A 21,091-nucleotide genomic window follows, 5' to 3' on the forward strand; every position below is an offset into this window, starting at 1 on the left:
AAAAAAACTATTTTCATGGATAAGAGCCAAAGACAAGGGCTGAGCAGGTGTTCTAGCACCACCAGTCCTTCTCAGAGAGGGCCCACAGCATCCTCTGTGGCACAAACAACAGTTTCTTTCAGAAGGTGCCAGCTGGGATCAATGGCGCACTGTCTCTTGCTTGGGGTTCATAACCTTAGTTGCAAATGCAGCCCTTGTAATGAGTTTAAAAAAGTCCCTGGTGGCCTTGCCCTAGTTATTCTGTGTTAATTTAAGAAGCACCCAAGCAGACATTTTCCCTCCTTTTTCCCTCTTCAATATTTTGTCATTTTTTGTTAGAGGAACTTTGTTGGAAACTTTTCAAGTCTGGGGTATAACACCAAATACCTCTAACGCGCTAGAATATTAAACTGTGTCTCACCCTAAAATAAACTATCACTCAGATTTTGCCGGAGGATGACAATTTAATTTCAGTTTGCAGCAGTGAAAAGTGTCTTTTCATATGAATGAGCTTGGATCAGGCCCTGTGTTTGGGCCAGAAGAGATACTCAAAAGCTGTTTATGCACAGATAACAATTTTCTTACTGAATGCCATTACTGAAGATTTCCTCAACCTGATTTTATCCCCCCCCCCCTTTTTTTTTTGGGCCCCCAAGACACAGCTTTCTTCCTGCCACACAAGACAAGGCAAACAGGAGTTTCTCCAAACAGTTAGGTTCTCTAAAATCAGAGCAGAAAAACAAAATGCTAAGCCTGTACATGCTGCATTTAAAATGCACCCAAATTTTGTTAGGTCAGAGAAGAAGACAAGGGGCAGACAGCACTGGGTCTGAAATCAAGCCCAGATTTTTCACTATTACATAAATGAAACAATTCACAGATGACACATTCTCTCATGCCTTGATGTCTTTCATTGGATCCAAAGATTAATTTCCTCAACTGGACTAAGCGTGTATTCCTTCACAGTTGTGCTTTCCCATGCTGCTAGCAATGGCAGATTGACTAGAATGAGGAGTGGCTGCTGCAGGCAGTGGCATTACAGATAAAAACAAAAACACAAATGAAATGGATTTGAAGGATTCTAGAACACTTCACTGCTAGGAGAAACTGAAGAGCAAAAGAAATATCAAAACAAGGCAAAACCATTAAAGTTGGTGACATGCAAGAGAAATGGTGGAAACGAGAACATGTGTGAGATCTGGAAACAAAGCAAAGAAGAAAATGAAGTCATATGCAAGATTTCCTCTGATCACTCGAAAGAAACGCAAGAAAATTCCTTTTTCACATTCCCACCAAAAAAAGTCTGCAGTTATTGTTCCAAATACTGCACTTCTGAAAAAGAACGTACAGACATAGTTTTGGATCATGGACATTTCCAATGTGCCAATGAGCCATTTACTTCAGCACTTCAGCAGACAATAATCACCACTATAGACTTAAAAGGAAGACACATACTCTCACTAACGAGGTACCTTGGCCATTTGGCCCAAGCAGAGCTTGTGCTCCCTTAGCAGAGAGGATGTGATATGTTTGGGATGTTCATACCAATGTGCATTTGTCACCGCTGTCCACTGTAGATCAGCAACACAATACTCTTTATGGAGCTCAGTGCTTTCTCTGCTTTGCCTTTCTGCCTAGCTGAATACTTACACTCAGTTCAGTACTTGCAGTAATTATTAACGGTGGTTGTTACAGCAGGAACTGGAAGGACTTTTAGTTCTACTCTGTAAAGGGAGTGAAGAAACATAATGAGAGGAAAGAGGTCCACAGAAAACTAAAGACTTGAAATCCTGAAAATTCTAAAAAATGCAGTTTTCCACTATTTGGACTGTGGTGTCATTCTCTTGAGTTAAACTGAAAGACTGTTGTTGTTGTGACTATCCAAAGACTGTTTTTCCATCTTACATTTTGTTCTATGCTTCTGCTGTTTTCAATTGCCATGCCAAAGTTTCCCCTGTTTATTCTAATTGTTTTAGTGTGTCTGACTCTCATTGGCTTATATGTTTAGTCTTGTCCTGATTTAATATGAATTAAAATGCCAATGCCACGACCAGTCTGCAAATATGAGTCAGAAGAGAAACTATTTAAATAATACTGTCGATGGTACCCGTCTGGTTTGATATCTAGATCATACAGAATAATGCTGTTTTTGTTTTCTACTACTATTGCCTGCTATTGCCAATGAAGTGTTGATTGTGATTGTGACCACAAATATGTTTTGCTCCTGGTCCTATTAAGCCAAAGGAGTGTGGTTTACTGCATGTATGTACGTGAGGTTGTTTTGATCATGAGGTTCGCTTTAGAAAACCCACATTCTGCCACTGCAGCGCTACAGGACAATGAGAAAAGAATTTCTAATGAGAATAGTGTTTTAAAAGCAAACCACTGGGGCCCTTCCTTTTAGAAGAATTTTAAGACACGCTACCCTTTCTTCTGAATTTGATTATTTCTCAGAATTACATCTGAGTATCTGTCTTCAACTAAAGGTCCCTGTCCTTTTCTGTCTTGGTCATTATGTAAGATTCAGCACATTTCAAACTGTACATTTCCATTTCACACAGAGGTTACACTGCTTTAAATCATTAGTTTACTGTACTCAGTATAACCATTATATGCTAATTTTTTTTTCATGGTGAATCTGGCTACCATATGTCCAGTGGTGGCTTGAAGCTTTTTGGTACCTTGCCTCTATAGACCTGGGAATGTTTAACATTTAAAGTCTGCCACTACCATTTCAAGTGTGACTCTGAGCTTCTAGCTCTCCAGTCAGAGGGCCAAGGTTGTGTCCTAAAGGGCCAACAGGGTATTTTATGAGTCTGAGTTATAACACAGCATTGTCTAGCTCTGGCAGAGTCTCAATCAATATTACCTTCTAAGAAAGATAGGCTTTAGTGTTGAGTGGTGAATACGCCCATTAACACAACATATACAAGAACGTGTCCAGCTTCCTCTGTGTAACTCTCACAAATTTATTAAGGCTCCTCCAAATGGGTGATAGGCATTCAACATGATCACTCTTGTCCATGTCTTTTATAAACTGAAATATCAGCACAAATGACAAACTCGCAAAACCCCGATGCTCCTTCATTCTGACTGAAATGAATCCTAGCTTTAAATCCAGAATTTGCAGCCCCCTCTAAATCTCATATACAAAGACAGACAAGTTATGCTCCTGGAATCTAATCCTAACCCTAACGTGACAATTTTTATATTTCATACAGCTTGTTTATAGTTTCCTGTTCCACCTAGGCACAATCAAGCCTACTGCTTAGTACTTTCCGGTAATTTTACCCAGATTTTCCTAACCCAGGATACATTTAAACAATGTTTAAAGGTACCACGTGGAAATTTTGGTCAGATTAAACTTTTGCCAGCTAAAATTTAAAAACACTGTTCTTCTTATTTTATGAAGTGCCTGAAGTTCTGTGCTAGTAACAGAAAGAATGAAGCCATCCCTTCTTTTTCAACTGAAGCTGATTAGCTTATCACTTATAAAAAGCCCTTTCAATGCTACTTAAAGCAGAGGCTAATAATGGTGTCAGATATGTACTTGTGATCACATTTGTACACTTTAAGAAACCGTCTCAGCTGATTGAAAAGTGAAATGGCTTTTCTTCAGCCACCTAAGACCAGCGTAACAGCATCTGTCACTCCAGCCCATGGTGTAATTTCTGGCTACAGTATGGTCAGTTAATATGCCTTCAAACAAATGACTGCATTTCTATCATATCAAACATGCAGCCAAAAAACAAAATTTAAAAAAAGAGTAAGACGGTTTCTTGTTTGTTTGCTTAAGTGTCAAGAAAATCCCAAAGCTGCAGTTGTCAGCAGTGCTTAAACTGGCAATTTTATTACTACTTTTCCCCCCATATTTTAGACAGACAGGAAAAGGAACATCTTGAGGTTAGAGCACCAAATTTTGCATTTCAGTGCAACGTCATAAGCATCTGAGAGCTCATTCACACATAACATCAAGATCAGTTCCACAGTTCTTACTCTGACTTACGACAACTATTCTCTTTGGAAAGCTGCCAGCATGTTCTGCAAATTACACAGAGCATTAAATCTTTCTGACACAGGTTCTATGATTATTTAAGGGGCTTCATCATTTCTGCAACACAAGTCTATGCCTAAGCAGTACTCACTCCTCAGCATGTTCCTCTAATCACACGTTCTGCACTTTCTTGACCCACAGGCTTTGGTATAATTGCCTGTTGATAAAGAACATTCTCTTAATTGCAGAATTCCAAGCAGGACAAACTGATGCAGTCCAGGTACATACACTTTCAATCCTATTTTAACAAAGTCTGCATATAGAGTATGGAGATGTGTTTAAAACAGTACAAATCAAAGACTGATTTTCAAGTTTATTGGGACTGGCGAGGCCAGGCAGTTCAGGTTAGAATTTGCATCGTGAATTCCTGCAATTTTGTTTGAATTCTCCTGTTATTTAGTATTGACTACAAAGCCAGGGCTACTGGAACCACGAGCTTTCATGAACTTCTGTACTTCCAATTTTCAAAGAAGTTCCCAAACCTTACCTATGTGCAAAAAAGAAAAAGGAGAAAAAAAAGACAATGAGACCCAAGTATTTAATTTGAAAAACAAAATGCTCAGAAAACCAATAAAGATTTATTTTAAATTAAGATATTAATTTTAAAAACTTTTTAAATAATTAAAAAATAGCTTTGGGGTTCAGAGCTGTTAAATTTTTGAGGGCTTCCTACAGGCACTTCTTGATATGTTTGGATATGAATACCTTGGGAGGGCCTCCCTCTCTCCCCCTTTCCCTCAATCTCACTTCAAAGTGTCACACAAAATGTTGTACGCAAGTAATCAACTTACAACCTACTGATTGGTGGAGCTAACTTCGGATTCTTTGCAATATTAACCTTACTTTCTCACTTTTCCAGTCGAGACGAGTGTGCTTTGAACTGAAAACGTGTTAAGGCTGACCAGCTTGATTTACTTTCATAAAATCGTTTCAGACTCTTCTGCTGATAACAAGCATCAGAGTTCCAGGCTTCCCGTGCGGGTGCCCACGGAACGCTGCTTCCCTGGCCAAGGCCAACACCGACCCACCCGGCACAGCTGAAAACACAAACCCAAGTCTCTCCTGTCTCCCGAGTCACAGACAGCTGATCAAAGCTCCGGCACGCAACAGGTTCAAACCTCTCCCCGTTTCCACACTCTTATTTCAAAGCCCTATTTGCAGCTGACATCACCCGGGCGCAGCCGGCCCCCCGCCCTCTTCGCAGTGTCTCAGAATTCCAAAATGGATAAGGCTGGGAGCGACCACAGCGGGTCACCTGGCCCAGCCTCCCTGCTCGAGCAGGGTTATCCCAGGGCACACGGCGCAGGAGTGCATCCAGACCGTTCCTGAACGTCTCCAGCGATGGAGACTCCACAACCCCTCTGAGCCATCTGTGCCTGTGCTCAGTCCTTTCCTCTGCCCAGGGCCGAGCGCTCTGCCCGCCGCCTCCGGCGCTGCCGCTGACCCCGCTCCTGCCATCCCGGCCTGGGGAGAGACGTGACGCCCGCCTGGTCCGGCCCGGGGCCAGCCCGGCGCGGCCTAGCCCGGGGAGGCCCGGAGTGCCTGCGCTGTTCCCCGGGCACCGTGACGGCCTGCGCTCCCATGACCTCAGGGTCGCTCCGCCCAGTGCGGGCAGAAAACCCCCACCCGGTACTAACCTGACCAGGTCGGTCATACAGGATCCCACCACCACAACCTCCGCGGCCATGGCGCCGGGGCGGCCCTTGGACCCTGACCCTGACCCGCCCCGGGCCCCGCCGCGGCTTCTCGGGTTGCCATGGGCGACGGGCTGCCCGCGGGGACCTTCACCCGGCAGGGCTGTCCCTGCCGAACGCCTGCTGTCACGACCGCCCCCTCTCCCTTCCCCTCTGCCCCGCGCCGCTCGGGCCGCGGCCGAACGGCCGCCCCACGGCCTGCGCGGGGGCACGGCCCGCACAGGCACTTGCGGCGGACGCCAATATTGGGCCGGTGAAGACCCCTCCGGCCCGGGTGGGAGCGGCGGCGGCGGCGCGGGGGTAGCGGAGGCGCGCACGGTGCGCGGCGGGGCGGGGGCGCGCACGGCGGTTGCGGGGGCGCGCACGCCGTTGCCAAGCGGCGAGTTCCGGCCGCCGTAGGTAATGGCGGGGCCGGGACGGGCGGGACGGGGCGAGCGAGCCGGGCAGGGAGAGCGGGAGGGAGCGAGCAACGCCACAGCCCTTCCCGGGCCAGCGGCGGGCGGAAGGGGACCCGGCGCCGGGAGGCTCTGGCTCGGAGCCGGCGGAGGCCGGCGTTAGCGCCGCCGCTGGGGCGGGGCAGGGCGGGCGCAGCGCCGCGGGTGGCGGCACCAGCTGGGGAGGGAGCGGGGCTTGGCCAGGGTCAGCCCGTAACGGGAATGGATGGACGGAAAGTTCTCCCTGACTGTGGGGAAGAGCTTCTTGACTTGGTGGGTGAGCAGTGGAGCAGATTGTCCAGAGAGGGTGCGGGGTCTCAATCACTGGAGATACTCAAGAGCTGCCTGGACACAGTTCTGTTCCACGTGCTTCAGAATGACCCTGCCTGAGCAGGGAGGTCGGTCCAGATGACCCCCTGTGGTCCTTTCCAGCCTTACCCATTCTGGGATTCTGAGCCTTCTTCCGTGCCAGGGCTTAGGTAACTTGGTTGTTTACGCGGGGCTCCGCAGATCCACATTGCTGATCGCATTCCATGGATGTGTTCGGGCACGGCTGCAGGAGGCGGCGGTTGTGCGTCCCCTCCTTTCCCCACTCACACCCAGACGCAAACTCCTGCCACCCGCCCCCAAAGTGAAAACCGTGCAACCAGCCTGCCGACGGCCACGCCAAGAGGGTTAGACAGGAGAGAGAGGTCCTGTCACGCTTCCAGGTTTCCATCACAATATTCACCTTTTCCTTTTTAAATCTTCTCCTAATGCTCATTATGGTACGGCCGGTGGTGGAAGGATGGAGTATCTTGCATCCGACTCTCTGCGGTGCCCAAAGCAGAGCCGGGGACTGCATGGTTACTGTGGAGCCTGTGTAACATTAGCCCCAAGTCACAGTGATAGCCAGCTGAATCTGAGAGGATTCAACTGTTAGTTTGTTTGCTTCTTTCAAAGGTTTTGTTTTGGGAGGGAAACAGTCCAGTGAATTTTGTTTTTCTTAATTCCCCTGAGTTTGTTTGTGTTCAGTTTCCAGTACTGTGGGAAATTTACACTAAAGAAAAACAACGTATATAACAACTGAAACTTAGGAAACTGGTACAAATTGTGTTCTAGTTTGTAAAGCCTTTTGTTTACAAAATAAATCAGTGAGTTTACTTGATAGCAACCTTTTAAGTATTGTGTATCTGGCTTGTTAAATAGAAGTTACTGTGATTTTAAAAAATGATGCAATAAAGTACGGAATAATGCCTAACAGTCCTTTAAACCTTGTTTTGACAATATCTGAAAATTTTATTTATAGAAAGATAAGGAATCTCATTTTAAAGTTCATTTTGGAAGGTGCTTCTGGTCAGCTGTGATCACCAGGTGTATCATGTCTTTTAATTTCATCCTCATAATACTTAAAGTCCCCTTAAAATGTGTCATAATCAGAACTAGTTCTGTGATCTTCATGTATAACTTCAGGATTGCTAGAAGGATAGCTTATTTTTCAGCATGTTCTCATGGTTTGAGAAGTTCTCAACTTCATCAGTCCAGCTGCTCCATGCTTAAAATTACTCTTCCCTACGGCAGGGCTGGCAGACTGAAGTATGTGCCCTGTTGTAACTCCTCTTGTGCAAAGTATTTTAGCTTAAATGAATTTTTATGAGCAGTTCAATCTAAGACATTGGACTTTGCATTGAAATATGTCAAGAATGGGCTTGTGTTTTCTCAGTCCCTCTGGGAAGAATAGAGGTGAGTAGGCAGAAATTTTTAGTAGAAAAGTAGCAAACCGGAGGTAGTGTCTTAAATTGCTGTAGGTGTTTGCTAAACAAACTTAAGTTGTTCCATTGTCAATTAAACAAATCATATATGAGAACACATTATGTGTTAGGGCATGGATACATAGTCTTCAGCTTCTTCACTGCCATAAAATGTAGGAGCCAGTGTATTAAAGATAATTACTGTTTTTAGGAAGTCTTACTTTATTAGTCTTTCAGTTTGCCTTAAAGTGCCTAGCCTTTGCTTTATTAAGATACTTTCTGAATATCTAGGACAAACACTCTTGAGTGTTGCTTCCTGCTACTCCAGTGTGAATGGCTTTCATGAGACCAGAATGTGAAATCTAATGTTGCTCCCAGTTACAGAGATTTAGTAGATTCTGCAGACTATCCATTAGTTACTAATTAATGCTTGTAAACTGAGTGTGAGAAACAACAGAAAATTGCAATTATTGCCATGAGTTGTTCACACTCTTGTTATAGAACACTTACTAATACAGCAGTCCATATGCAGTTTTAACAAAGTGAATGCAATGTGTATTAGTGTTTTTCAATTAAATGCTATTTAAAAAAAAAAATTAAAGCTGAGAGCTTATGTATGAGCTTTTCTGTCCCACTTGTCAGTGGCGAGTTCATGTTACCTTCAGTCATTTACAGCCTTGTTTTCCAAAACTACCAAGTTCAGTTAATTTTCATATGAAGCTCTGTGCCTCAGAATGTGATCAAATACATCAACATTTTAATAGGTTGGTTGCCCTTCTTTTCTCCCACTTCTCTTACCACAGTCTGTTGTTGTCCACATACTGTAGTCTTTTCATGCTGCAGTGAGTTAAAATGTGTGTATGCTCTGTTTCTGCATTTCACCTAGAAAGCAACACGTTCCTAAAGTGTGCTAAATTAATGGCCTAATTGATTTAGCATAAGGTCATGCAATTGTGAGTACTTCTGAACAAGCTGTGCTTACTGCTTCCTGATCTGTTACCGAAGGAAGATTAAGATGCCTTTCAAAGAGTGCAGTGATACCACTGAAAGAGAAGCAGTGTTAGCTTTTAAAAGGCATCATGAAGTCCTGTAAATTGCCACCTAATGAAGTGGTATAAAAGTAATACTAATTATTAGTAGGACACTAGTGGACACTAGTGCTCTTGGAAACTGCAGGTGAGAATACCGAGAGGTATCAAACCCCTTGGCCCAACATTGCAGTTAATGTAAGTTCAAGTTCCACTGATTTCAGGGGAAGAAGTGGAACGAGTGTGACTCGTCAATTACAGACTGGGAATGCTCCTAAGAACGACTAGGCTGGGAAGTGTCAGATTGCCCCTCAATTTTATTTCTTATTCTCAGAGGGATAGGGCCTTAATTAAAGGCACCTAGGACATAATTCTGGCTTTATGTTGATACTGAATAAACAGGCTTCATTGAATGTTGCAGAGGTGGGAGGAAAAACCCTACTTGTGTTCATTTTTTCTCTATAAACCTGTGCACAGTTCTGTTACTCTACTCTCCTGATCTTTTGCATGCTTAGCTTTTTTCCTATTGATGTTTGCAAAGTACATGTGAATCTACATCAAATAAGTAGGTAATTTTAAAATTTTATTTTCTCCCTTTGCAGCGCAAGAGAAGAGGAGGGAGGAACATAAAATGTCACCTGAAGTGGCCTTGAACAGAATTTCTCCAGCACTTTCGCCCTTCATTTCCAGTGTGGTCAGGAATGGAAAAGTAGGACTAGATGCTACTAATTGTTTACGGATTACAGACTTGAAGTCTGGGTGAGTTCCTCATCCAAAAAGAACACCCAACCCCTCACAGCTGTCTTTTCAGAGCTGAGTTTTATTAGATGCATTTGTTTAAGCATTTTGAATACAGCTGGGGTTGACATACTAGTTGACATACTAGCTACATTATTTTTTTGTCTTACTACCATTTTGTAGTTTGGGAGACTAAATTTGTCATATTTTTGGCAATAATAATGTTGTTAAGACACTCTCATCGCTGCCACTTAATAGCGCTGGTTTTCAGCAGTGAGATAGTTACAAACACTTTTTTCTGTTGTTTATCACTTGCTTATTCAATCTTCTCTGTATACCAAAAATTGAAAGATAAATTTGTGTGACCTTACCTGTAGTCATGAATATGCAAAACCAGAAGAAAAAGTAACCTCTGCTTTATCTGGCCTCCCTCAAGTGCAGTACATCAAGTGGCTATAGGGCCAAGAGTTTGAAATAAGCTAAGCTGCTCCTTTTATTTTTAATTCTAGAAGCGTTCAGATTAGTTTTCAGGTAGTAATAGAATTTTGGGATTTGCATATGCAAACAGACTTTGGTGTATAACCTCTGTGTATAATACATGATGAGAGTAAAATATTTAGATGACCCATGTCAGAAATTGCTTTATTCTTATAGAGTTGGGCATCCAACAGCATCTTTTGATTTAGGTGGTTTTTTGGGGGTTTTTTGCTACAGGAGCTCAGAGACTGAAATTACTTTTGGTTTAGATATACAAATCATCTTGTTTGTACAAACTACTGCTTTGTGTATCGTTTTGAATGATAGCATAATAAAAGTAACAAAAGGTGTTCAGAACCACCACAAATCACTGTTGTTTAAAATGCAGTTCTGCTGAAGACTTTGTTTAATGTGCTTCTGACGGCTGTTTTATTATGGTTTCATGAAAAGCTTCAGAGGTGCTTTTCTGCTTGTAACATTGCCTTTTCAGGAAGGAGGTTTGCATTCTGGGGTTAGTTTGAAAGGAGCCATTCCCTCCCTGTGAGGTGCTGGGACAGAGTACAGATTTACATGGAGGTCTGAGAAGCCATGACTTTGTTATTAGTGTTGACTGCCTTGACATTTAGGCTTGCAAATTGCATAAGACAGGCTGAGCAGTTCTGCATCTGCTGCTGTCATTTCATGCTAGATCTTGCTTTCCCTTGAACTAGTCTTCTAGGAAAGCTGTGATGGGAGCTCTTACATTTTCCCAATTGAAGTCTAAGAGAAAGGAATACAAAGAAAAGTAGAGAGAAAACATAACTGTTTGTTGGGAGGTAGCTAAGGGGTTTGCTCTCTATCCACTGAATGCTTATGCTTCCTGTCTTTAAGAGATTAAAATAACAAAAAGTGGTATTTTCTAGCTGACTCTTTTCACAGGTATTTTTAATAGGTGTCTAAAGTTTTTGGCCACTGATCTTGCCAAGAAGATCTCATATTTGCTTTCTTAAAACCTGAATGTTTTCTAGGAGTTTATTCTTTAAAAAACTAAAAGATGTCAGCAGCTACATCTGTCACTCAAACCCAGTGATTCAAATTGTATAGTAAACTCAGATAACGCACCTGACAGAGGTTGTCTCATAGCTTGTTTAAAGATACTGGCCCACCTAAATGCTGTGCTAGAAATAATTTTTTCCTTGTTCTGGAACATAAACCTCATTCTTTATGTTGAGTCTTTGTTTTAGCTTGAGGTTGTTAGGAGATGGAGTCAGGATAATCACGATTCTTCATTTATGTCAGTATTATTTTGAAGGTTTTCTTTCTTTGATACAACTAGTTTCTAAAACCATTGCTGTAAGCAAAATTAATTTACAATTGCTGGAAGTTTCTTTGAAATGTAAATTTCATGCATGTGTTTTTAGGAAAGATTTTTGTTTGTTACAAATAAATTGTTATTTATAACAGAAAATTTTGAATTCATGTGTCAGTATGGAAGTACAAAATTCTCATGATTTAGTGCTTTATGCTGTCGCTGAACTGGTGAACGGTGCAGAATTACCTACCATACTGTGGATGAATCACAGTATTACAGACATGTCCCTTCCATAACTCAGGATCTAGTTCAGTGGTCTTGACACAGGAGTTCTTTGACACTCCACAGACTATTTCTCAGAGTCTCATGTCAGCTGATAAATAGCAAGATCCCTAACCCTCAGCCTTGTTAGTAGATTTAAATTTGTTGCTTCATACTGACTGTAGAGGAAAACTTTGTAGGGCTTTGAGAGTTCAAAAATGAATTGAAGGCCATTGGCCTACTCGCCTCCCCTGTCCTCACATCATGAGATGATTCAAATGCCTGTATACTTTCACTTTCATTCCACTTTTTAAAAGGAAACAAAATAATGTGGGCAAAATAATCAGAAGAGGAGGCAAATGTAGGTGATATCAACATGAAGAAAGAGAACTGTGAGGCCATTGAAGTTGGACATAAATGGTAAGAAAATGAGAACTATTTTTAGAGAAATGGGGCTGAAGTTCAGGATATCATTTGCAAAACTCCCTTCCGTTTCAATGGGTTGAAATCAGGCTTTAAACTTAGGAAGTGGAACCAGGCAGGTTTAGATTAAATGTGCTAGATTAAATGTTTGAAGTTAGATAAAGGGCAGTTCTTGTTCACAAGTGAGTATGACCACTTGGGAGTACTATCCGTTCAGAAACTTTACTTTTGAGTTGTGATTGTACATTTATTCACAGGGGCTGTTAAAACCCTAGCCTAGCTTAAATTTATTAGAGAACATGCAGATATTTTCTGCTTTACCTGGTGTGTTATGTGGAAGATTTTAAATAATAAATAAATGCAATTTTACTGTAACCTTTAAAATCTTATAATATTTAAGGTAACCACCTCAATAGCTATTAATTTTGACAACAGAAGCATTTCTAAGCTTCTGGGGAGGAGCTATATGGTTGCTCCACTGTCACATACTGTACTGTTACTCCTAGAGAAAATTAGGAGCTACTGTTGTTACTCCCCTTCCCTAATGAACCAGTGCTTTACAAGGTATAACAAAATAAAATGTTGAAACTGAAGATCCATCCATTCTCATTTCTTAGGTTTTAGAAACAGGAGCTGTGCTTAACAAGGAATGATGGTAATATACTAAATAAAGTAGTACTTCTAAGGCCTTGCCCACTCAGGGCCTTGGTTTTGACATTCTCAGAAGTGGAAAGTATTTCCTTTCTGTTTCACCAGTGGAAGATCAAGTACCAGATTTTAGCCCGCCACATCCGTTGATTTTGATTCGTAAATCAAGCATATTAAGCCTTTAATTATTTGAAAAGTCAATCCATATGTCAGATAGTTTTAGTAAGGAGCTTGTTTTGCACTTATTCTGACTTATTGCTGAGATTGACAACTTTTGTTGTGTTTTATAAACTGTATTAAAGAGCTGATGTTAGATGTATGAAGTATGATGATATGTTAATTTGCTTTGCTTTCAAGTGTGGGAGGGAAATATGTCATAGTAAGGAAACCCTATTGTTTTGCAGTCTTTGAGTATGTAAATGTTTTATAATAATATGTTACAGTTTCATAATGTCTGTGTGTTTTACAAACTTATTAGACAGTACCAGTCTCATAAGACACATATATTTACATCTATGATTAGGATATTCAGAACCAAGTACTATTTATAGAATTTATTTGGCCCCTACTGATGCAGACCCCTGAATGGAGCTCAGTAATATGGCATAACAGAAAAGAAAGAGACTCTGCAGCAGAAATACTAATAGAAGGTTAGGTGGCCAAGTTTTTCTCTAAATAGGGCCCCACAGTGAACAAAAGTAGAACTGGGGTGTAAGGTCATGTCTGAAATATAGCACCTTAAGCAGCATTGATTCTGGTGATAAGAAAATCCTGGCAGGCGTCTGTGTTGCATTAATAAAAGACATTCTTCAAGATGACAGAGTGGATGAAAGCATATTTAACTCTTGCATAGGATATTACTTTGTTCTAGACCCAAAGAAAATACTGCTGCCACTTGAGTCAATGCCATTTATTGTATCATTCAGTTAATCTCTACTAGTGTCTCTTTGAAATACTGACCCATCTTAATTAGATATTAAAATCTACTCATAACCAACTGAATTGTGGCTGCAGCATTTTTCTTAGCATTTACACATATAATCATGGGAAAGATGTTGAATAGGGAAAAGTGATTATTATGTAGATTTAGAAATAGAGGATATTTTCCTATGTGAAGGGTGTTTAATTGTTGTATAATGTAGAATCCAGTTATTTAAGACACTGCTGCTTTTCCTATGGTGCGTTACAAGAATGAAAGACATAGTTGTGGTGGTCATTGCCTTTGAGAGCTCTTTTTTCCCCTACAGCTGTTCATCAGGGCCCATGCTTGAGCTTCAAATTATGCTGCAAGCCTATTCTTCTTACTCAACAAACTTGATTTTGTTTTTTTAAATTACTTTGATGTGTTCCACCAGGCAAAATTTCAAAATGAATATAGTGATTTAAAGCTGCATATATTAAGATTCTATTTTTTTAGATATCCACTCATAACAAAATTTTAAATTTCATACTTTCATGGTTATATTTATTCCATATTTATGAGAAGATTAACTGTGGAATTTTTATGTAAGTGGTTTGTAGTAAACCATGTTAGTATTTTGCTCTTTTCACTTGTCTTATTCGCTATTGATTTCTGCCTCTCTGCTTGATATTGAGCTATGTGTGCAAGTAGTTATGTTCCTGAAAGAAACCTATATGAGTGGTCAAAAGAATGCAATTCTTTCTGGAGTAAATTTCAACATAAAAATTTATTATCAAGCAGTAATGAGATATTTATAAATTTATTGCCCTGCTTCCTAGGAAGCAGAGATGATTTACTTTTTTTCTGTTATCAAGTAGACTGCAATATGCTTTGGTATTTCCCTTTCTTTTGGGCATTTCCCTTTTTAAAGTAAATATGCATTTTTATGTGCATATTTTGTGAAATAATGTTGATTTTAGCTGTGAAATACTGTTATAGTACTGTAGCAGTTATTTAAAGCTTTGCCTTGGTCTTTTGCATTTGATTAATTTAAAATGAAAGATTGCACTTTAGTTACTTGAGGAAGGTTCATATCCATCATTCACATTGGTGTCTGTAGGTAATTTTTTTAACATGTTTATGTATGAAGCTTAATGAATCTGTCTCTTCTGAACACAAGTACTATGAAAACCTGTTTCAAAAAATAGCTATGTTTTGTATAAAGTGTGTACTAGAAAGGATGTGGCAGTTTCTAGGAGGTGTGGTCTTATGAGTCCTTTACTGCTGTATACAATGTAGGTTGTTTCATTCCAGTTTCTAATGACAAATGTAGTTCTTCACTACAAAGAATCTTACTACTAGAAGTTTATCTCTCAAGTAAAATGGAAAAGGCTGAAGCTCTGATGGGACAGTTTGATAGAGTTGGTGCTGTGGAGCAGCACTTGGAACAGCAGTTTTTCTGTGCTGTCTGAAAAACACTTGACTGTCCCCAAGGTTTCATTCTCCTGCATTTGTTTCTAAATGATGAAAAAACAAAGGCAAAATTTCTGTCTAGTAAATAGTCAAAGTGTAGGGCATGCATTTGGCAATGGTTTTATAAATAATCTCCACAAATGTTTGGCATTCTTTTTACACCAGTTTTAAACAAGGTTCTTGAAGTTGTTCAGAATAAAAAAGTTTGTTTGTGAGTTTCAAGTGCTATGAGGAAAGAAAGGATTTTAAAAAGTAAAGGTAGCACTAGATGATTGCAGTAACTTGGGCTCTCATTTAAAAGACTACATACATTTTCCTGAGATTTTTTTCAATTTAAATACTGCACAGTATGTCTTTCCTTGTATTTTTAGATGGGGACAGTGAGTAACTTCCTCTTATTTGGCCTTGAAGAAGGTAAATGCAGTGTTTATCACTATTTTCATGTAATAAAAATGAGAAGAAACTATTTGGTTCAGCTGTTTCTTTTCTGTGTAAAGAGAGCATTACATGATCTACCAATAGTGTGCCAAATGCTGTAGGAAAGGTGAACCTTAACAAGGTGTTTAAATGTGGTTTTGCTATCTGTATGTTGGGAATTTTTTGAATGTTTCTTGAAAATGGGGCTTGTGTTAGTGTAGGTCCATGCCCAGGTCTTTCGGTTGTAACAGATGTCTCCCCTATCCTTGCATTGTGCAACACTACAGGAGAAAAAATTCCTAAGACTTTATTTTTTTTTATAAAGACAGCTAAAATCTAATACTTGGTATCCAGTCCAATTTCTTCACTTCCAAATCCTTGCACTTGTTTTATGTGAACTGAACAGATCTCTAGCATGCCATGTGTCTTGGATGCATGTTATATTTCACCAGAAGCTGAGAACAGCTCACTTTTTTTTCCCTTTTCATTAGTAGAGAATACTTTTCTGGATAGGTGGTCAGTATGTTTCTCCAGTCTTATATATGCGCTTATTCCTTGTATACCTGATTCTCTCATATGCATGCATGTATACATGGCATAACATTAAAAAGCTAATGTACACTTGGGATGTATATGAAGCGAAATATTGCAAATTTTTGGTTTAGTCTTTTTGTTACAGACCTTGTCTGATGAGATTAGGGGCTTTAAAAGCATAGGAGATGATCAGAGGCTTTATCCTGACAGACTAGTATGCAACAAAGTTGAAGATCATTCTCTAGCAATGTGCAAAATAAGAATGAGTCCTGAAATGTAATAATTAATTATTTTTAATCTGTTTCTTGAGATACAATCTTAGGCATTTACCTGGCATTGCACTGCCCAGTGTGGACATTCTTTGAAGCAGCTATTCTCTAACTGAAAATGAACATTTCAAAAGAATACTTAGAGCTGTATGTGTAAACTAACAGAGTTCAGTTTGCTCTTGAAATTGATGTCTTTGTTGGAGATACCAAGTTCAGTCTGTGAGGTATGCCTCCTAACTAGTCCATAAAAAAGTAAAAGTCAATAAAAGGGAACATGCTTATTTTGTCTTTCCTGAGAGAAGGGAATTTGTGTCTGAGGCAAACCACTCCATAGTGTAGGCCACAGGTTCTTTTCTCTGTAATCTGTGGTATATGACTGAAAGAATAAAATTAGACCACTAGGACTGAATATTTTTATTGTTGTACAGTTAAAGAATCGCAATGATAAAACTGAGTTAATTAGGGGAAATTGCAGAATTTCATTATGGGAAAAAAAAAAAAAAAAAGCCAAATATAAAGCTCTCTAAACTTACATTGCCTAAAAAACCCAACCCCAGATTCCTGCGCATCGCTGTATGCATCACTGAAACAATATCTTTAGACCAAAAATATGACATAGTAATGGCTGTTCTGTTTTGGATGGTCAGTTCTTTTTTCACTAGAAAAACCTGATTAGACTGGTCTTGTTTATCGCTAGAAGTACCAGTAACCTTTCAAAATGTCTCCCAGTTTAATTATTTCTTTCTCTCTCTTCTACTCCTTCCTCTAGAATGTTGGTTTCAGTCTCTTCAGTAGAAGTTGGTAGGCTTTTCATGCATTTCAGCCATGGATTTTTTTTTTGAGGGGGGGTGGGGGGTGTAATACATTGTTTCATGTTCTTTGTTAAGAATTCTTCTGTACTGAGAAGTTTTTTTGACTAATAGATGGTGATTATCTGTCCTGCTTTCCAGGCTGCCATAAGTGTTAGTCATAAGCCTTAACTGAAACCCTATGAGAGTGATATGGTGTCAGGCCAAGTGCAAACAGGCAATGAAGACACTTAGAAGGAATAATTTCCTCAGAGATTTCTTCTAGTGGTGTGGTGTCATCTGCGTACAGGACTTCCATTGTTTTAGTTTTAACCTGTTACACATAGGCAAAATTCAGTTTTATTAGATAAATGCAGAAAGACTCAGACTTAAAAGAACTTAGGGTAGACTGGACCCTCTTTTCACTGGGATCTAAAGGTGACTGTACTTATAAATAGTCTTGTCATTGCTGGAGAGCCTACATGGTTTTCTGTGCCTGCGAGGCTGATAAGAGATGAGCCAAGCCTAGCTCATGCTGTGATGGTGGGAGAAAACAGGAGCTGGAAGTGAGGGCAAGGACAAGCATTTGCAGGGGAAAAGAAGATTTTTTTGACTGTCATCAAGAGAAATGTACATGGAACTCCTTTCTTTAGGTAGTTAGATGGGACCATGGGGAGAGTGATGCTTTATGATCTTATGCTTTATGGTGTCATCTTGAAAATAGTATTAGCGCTGCTGAGGTGGCTGTGAACTGTGAGAATGAGAAGTTAGAGAAAGAAAAGGTGAGCTGAGGGGTTATAGAGTGAGACTTCTAGAGAAAATGTAACATGCAATGATGTGGAGCTTGCTTTCTGCAGGTGCAGTTCCACGGGGTGCTCTGTTGTAATTTTACCTGTGAATTTCCTTTGCTTTTTGATCTTTTTAGTCTACTACATATCTTTATTGTTGTAATTGATCTACAATAATGCTAGAAATAGGAGAACTATTGATATTTTTATTCAGGTGTTGTCTTTTCATAGGCTTTGTGCTGTGTCTCCAGTCTTGTAATACTTTATATAAATATACTTAATTTGAAGTTGCCCTTTTAAATATGTGTGTGACTGCAAACTATGGATTTATGTTCTAAATGTGGTGATCCTTGCTTGACCTTTCATATTCAAAGAACTGAATTCATTGTTGTATTAATATAAATTTCTCCCAAGAGTCTATAAATTAGGAAATCAATTAATATAGGCATCTGTGACCAAAAAGATCTAAAACTGCAATTAGAAGAAAACTTTGAAAGGGAAATAGAGAAGACATAGGATCACTGGATCCCACCTAATATCCACAGAATCATAGAATGGTTTGGGTTGGAAGGGACCTTGAAGCTCATATAGTTCCAACCCCTCCGTCCTGGGCAGGGATGTGACCCATTTATTGTTTATTTAGTTTGTTAAAGGGGGAAAATATATAAACATAGGCTATGATTTTAGTCCTTGAGGTTTTTCCCTGATACCAATTCACTGCATTTTCCAATAAAATGAAATAAATTGCTTAGAAAATGGATGGGGAGTCTTTATGGCAACTACAGCCAATATTGAGCAATGCTATGTAGCTTATTAAAGCTGATGTTTATAATAGCTCAGCTTTTGTGATGTGCTGTATGAGTATGCTTTTTCTGTGAACACTGAAAGGATATGAAACTCCAGGTGGTTGACTGTAATTTCATACTTGGTGAAGAATGGTTCTCTTTTAGAGTAAGCTAAAAGTAAAATTGTTCCCTGTCTGATTCTATTTTTCTTTCTCCAGAAATGGAGTTCACTTTAGTGAACAGTAGAAATAAAACATGTGACACATTATTAGGTTGTAGCTCATTGCAAAATAATAGATAATTGAATGGCAGCTGTGAAAATCTGAAACATGGTTTGAATCTGTCAGGAGGGGAGGGAGATGAAGTAAATCCAAAGGATGCATCTGCCACTCCCTCATACTCTTCACTAAAAATTTGCTTATGAGTTCCAAGAATTTGGGGTACAGCTGGTCTTCCAGTATAATGAAAGAGTGCCTTTTTCTTGTGTGAACATGTGACAGTTTATGATACTGCAAATTCACTAGTTTATTTACCTAAACATACTATACTATAGTGTATGTTATTAGTGTTGTCCCATCACAATTGTCTTTATATTTGTTCAATTTTTGATCATTCCCTCATTAAAATTTTCATTTTCTGTTTCTATTTCATTCTTTTGAGGCGTGTGTGTGCCATGTGTACTCTTTAAAAAGAATTACATGCAATTACCAGCGTATAAAAGATCTTGCTTACAAAGGAAATCAGTTTGATTATCAACATTTCTAAAGCATGTTTGTAAAATATGTTTTGTTGAAAACTTTGTCAATGCTTAATTATTTTTCTTAATTAGTATCATCATTAGCTCCCTGAGACCCAGTAATAATGATCTCCCACCCTAAACTACAGAGATTTTATGAATGGAAAGTTCTGAGATAGTTTCAGAGCTTTTCTTTCAAGTCCTTTTGCAAGTACAGTAGTGTGGTACTTCACATTTCTTTTTTGTGATAGCACCTTCCAACTATCCTGCTATGGTGGCTGGAAAAGAGCTGTTCTAAACCCAGCCTTACTAGGCTAAATGAACAAGGAGTGCTAAAAAAATCCCAGAATCATGAGAAGTTTGTGTGTGTTTTAACTTAATGTAGGAGTTCTCTGAGAGGAATTCAAAATATATACATATAGGTATGTTTCTTCTGTTTCCCTCAGAGAGGCTGGGCTGGTCATCTCTCTCCAGCAGAGGCAGCTGTGTTTCGGCGATTGCAGAACTGCTGCCACAAGACTCAGGCAGCTCTGAAGATTTGTAGTTCTAGAAGTCCCAGAGCTCTCTCCACCTGCAACATCTGCTTTGGCAAACCCTCACTCATATTAAGAAAATCTATGACATAGATTAAGAAAATCTGTGTTTTCTGTTAATATACAAGTGCTGTATTTGTTTTACTAAGATAGGCATAAGCTACTTTTATATGGTCTTTCTAGTGAAAGCTGGAAGCTGAATTGATTTTAAATAGTCATTTGAACTTACCTTTAAAAAATACAAATCTTCTTATAGGTGCAGAAGAGAAGTGAGGGGTTGTTTTACCAGTATGTACTTTCTGCCTCGCATCCCACTGCTCTCTAAAAGTTCCAGTTAGTGCAATGAACTTCTTACAAGAAAACGTAAATGTATGTAAAGGAAAATCAGCATTTACAGCAGATCAAGGTTTTATTGAGGATATAGTTCACATATCTGGAGACACTTTGGAATTTCCCAGATGATAACTGTTGGCTTGAAATGCTGTTGCAATTGCAGACTATCACCTATGCTATCAGGATTCAAAAACAGCATCATAATCTTTAATGCCAGAAGTAGTCTTTGTCTATAGTTTAATTTTATACTAAGTTTGAAGAAACTGGATAGGGTACAAATGAGTTTTCTGAAAACAGTAGGTTTATCTACTGGGAAGTTTTTTGAATAATTAACAGTTGACTTTCAGATTTTAATATTTTAATTAAGAGATGCATTTCAGTAGTGATTTAATGTAACTGTGTTTTAATTTCCCAAAAGCAATGCTGTGAGTCTTTTAAGAGCAAGTCCCTCTCTCTCTAGTATGCGTAATACATATGTCTATATATGAAGGGAAACTGGAGGTGGAAGCTGGTTGACTAGCCCATCTCTCCCATTTCAAATTTTGCCTGGTTGACATAATTTTACTTGGATCTGTTTGTTTTCAGGAGCAGCTGATTAATACTCTAAATACTGTGTAGGAGCCTGGAAAGATTTGTGCAATGCTTCAGGGAGCTACCGCCTGATACAGGGTTTGGTCACCAGTGTCAGTGCTCTAAAATGTGATTTTCACCATTTTTCTGTTTCCTGACCTTGCAGAAAACCTGTCACCTGCTGGCCTTCCTTTTATTCACCTCCAT

At 39.6% G+C, this 21,091-nt stretch overlaps 2 protein-coding genes across 3 annotated transcripts in view; one reads left to right on the plus strand and one right to left on the minus strand.

The window, feature by feature from the left end:
* The window catches only part of RBKS (ribokinase), a 72,159-nt gene extending 66,363 nt beyond the window's left edge, over positions 1-5,796 (minus strand). The window contains exon 1 of the mRNA XM_084202253.1: positions 5,671-5,796. Coding sequence (XP_084058379.1) covers positions 5,671-5,720 — 50 coding nt within the window. The 5' untranslated portion in view covers positions 5,721-5,796. The remainder of the gene's footprint in view (positions 1-5,670) is intronic.
* A 198-nt stretch (positions 5,797-5,994) lies between these two features.
* BABAM2 (BRISC and BRCA1 A complex member 2) overlaps positions 5,995-21,091 on the plus strand; it is a 163,445-nt gene continuing 148,348 nt past the window's right edge. The window contains exons 1-2 of one of the 2 annotated variants that reach the window (XM_084202711.1): positions 5,995-6,126; positions 9,522-9,678. In XM_084202711.1, the coding sequence (XP_084058837.1) occupies positions 9,551-9,678 (128 nt within the window). In that variant the 5' untranslated portion in view covers positions 5,995-6,126; positions 9,522-9,550. Of the gene's footprint in view, positions 6,127-6,850; positions 6,872-9,521; positions 9,679-21,091 lie in introns of those variants that run through there. The other variant, XM_084202712.1, reaches the window with a different exon arrangement.

Source organism: Fringilla coelebs (genome assembly GCF_963513975.1).
Source record: "Fringilla coelebs genome assembly, chromosome: 3".
NCBI classification, from domain to species: Eukaryota; Metazoa; Chordata; class Aves; order Passeriformes; family Fringillidae; genus Fringilla; species Fringilla coelebs.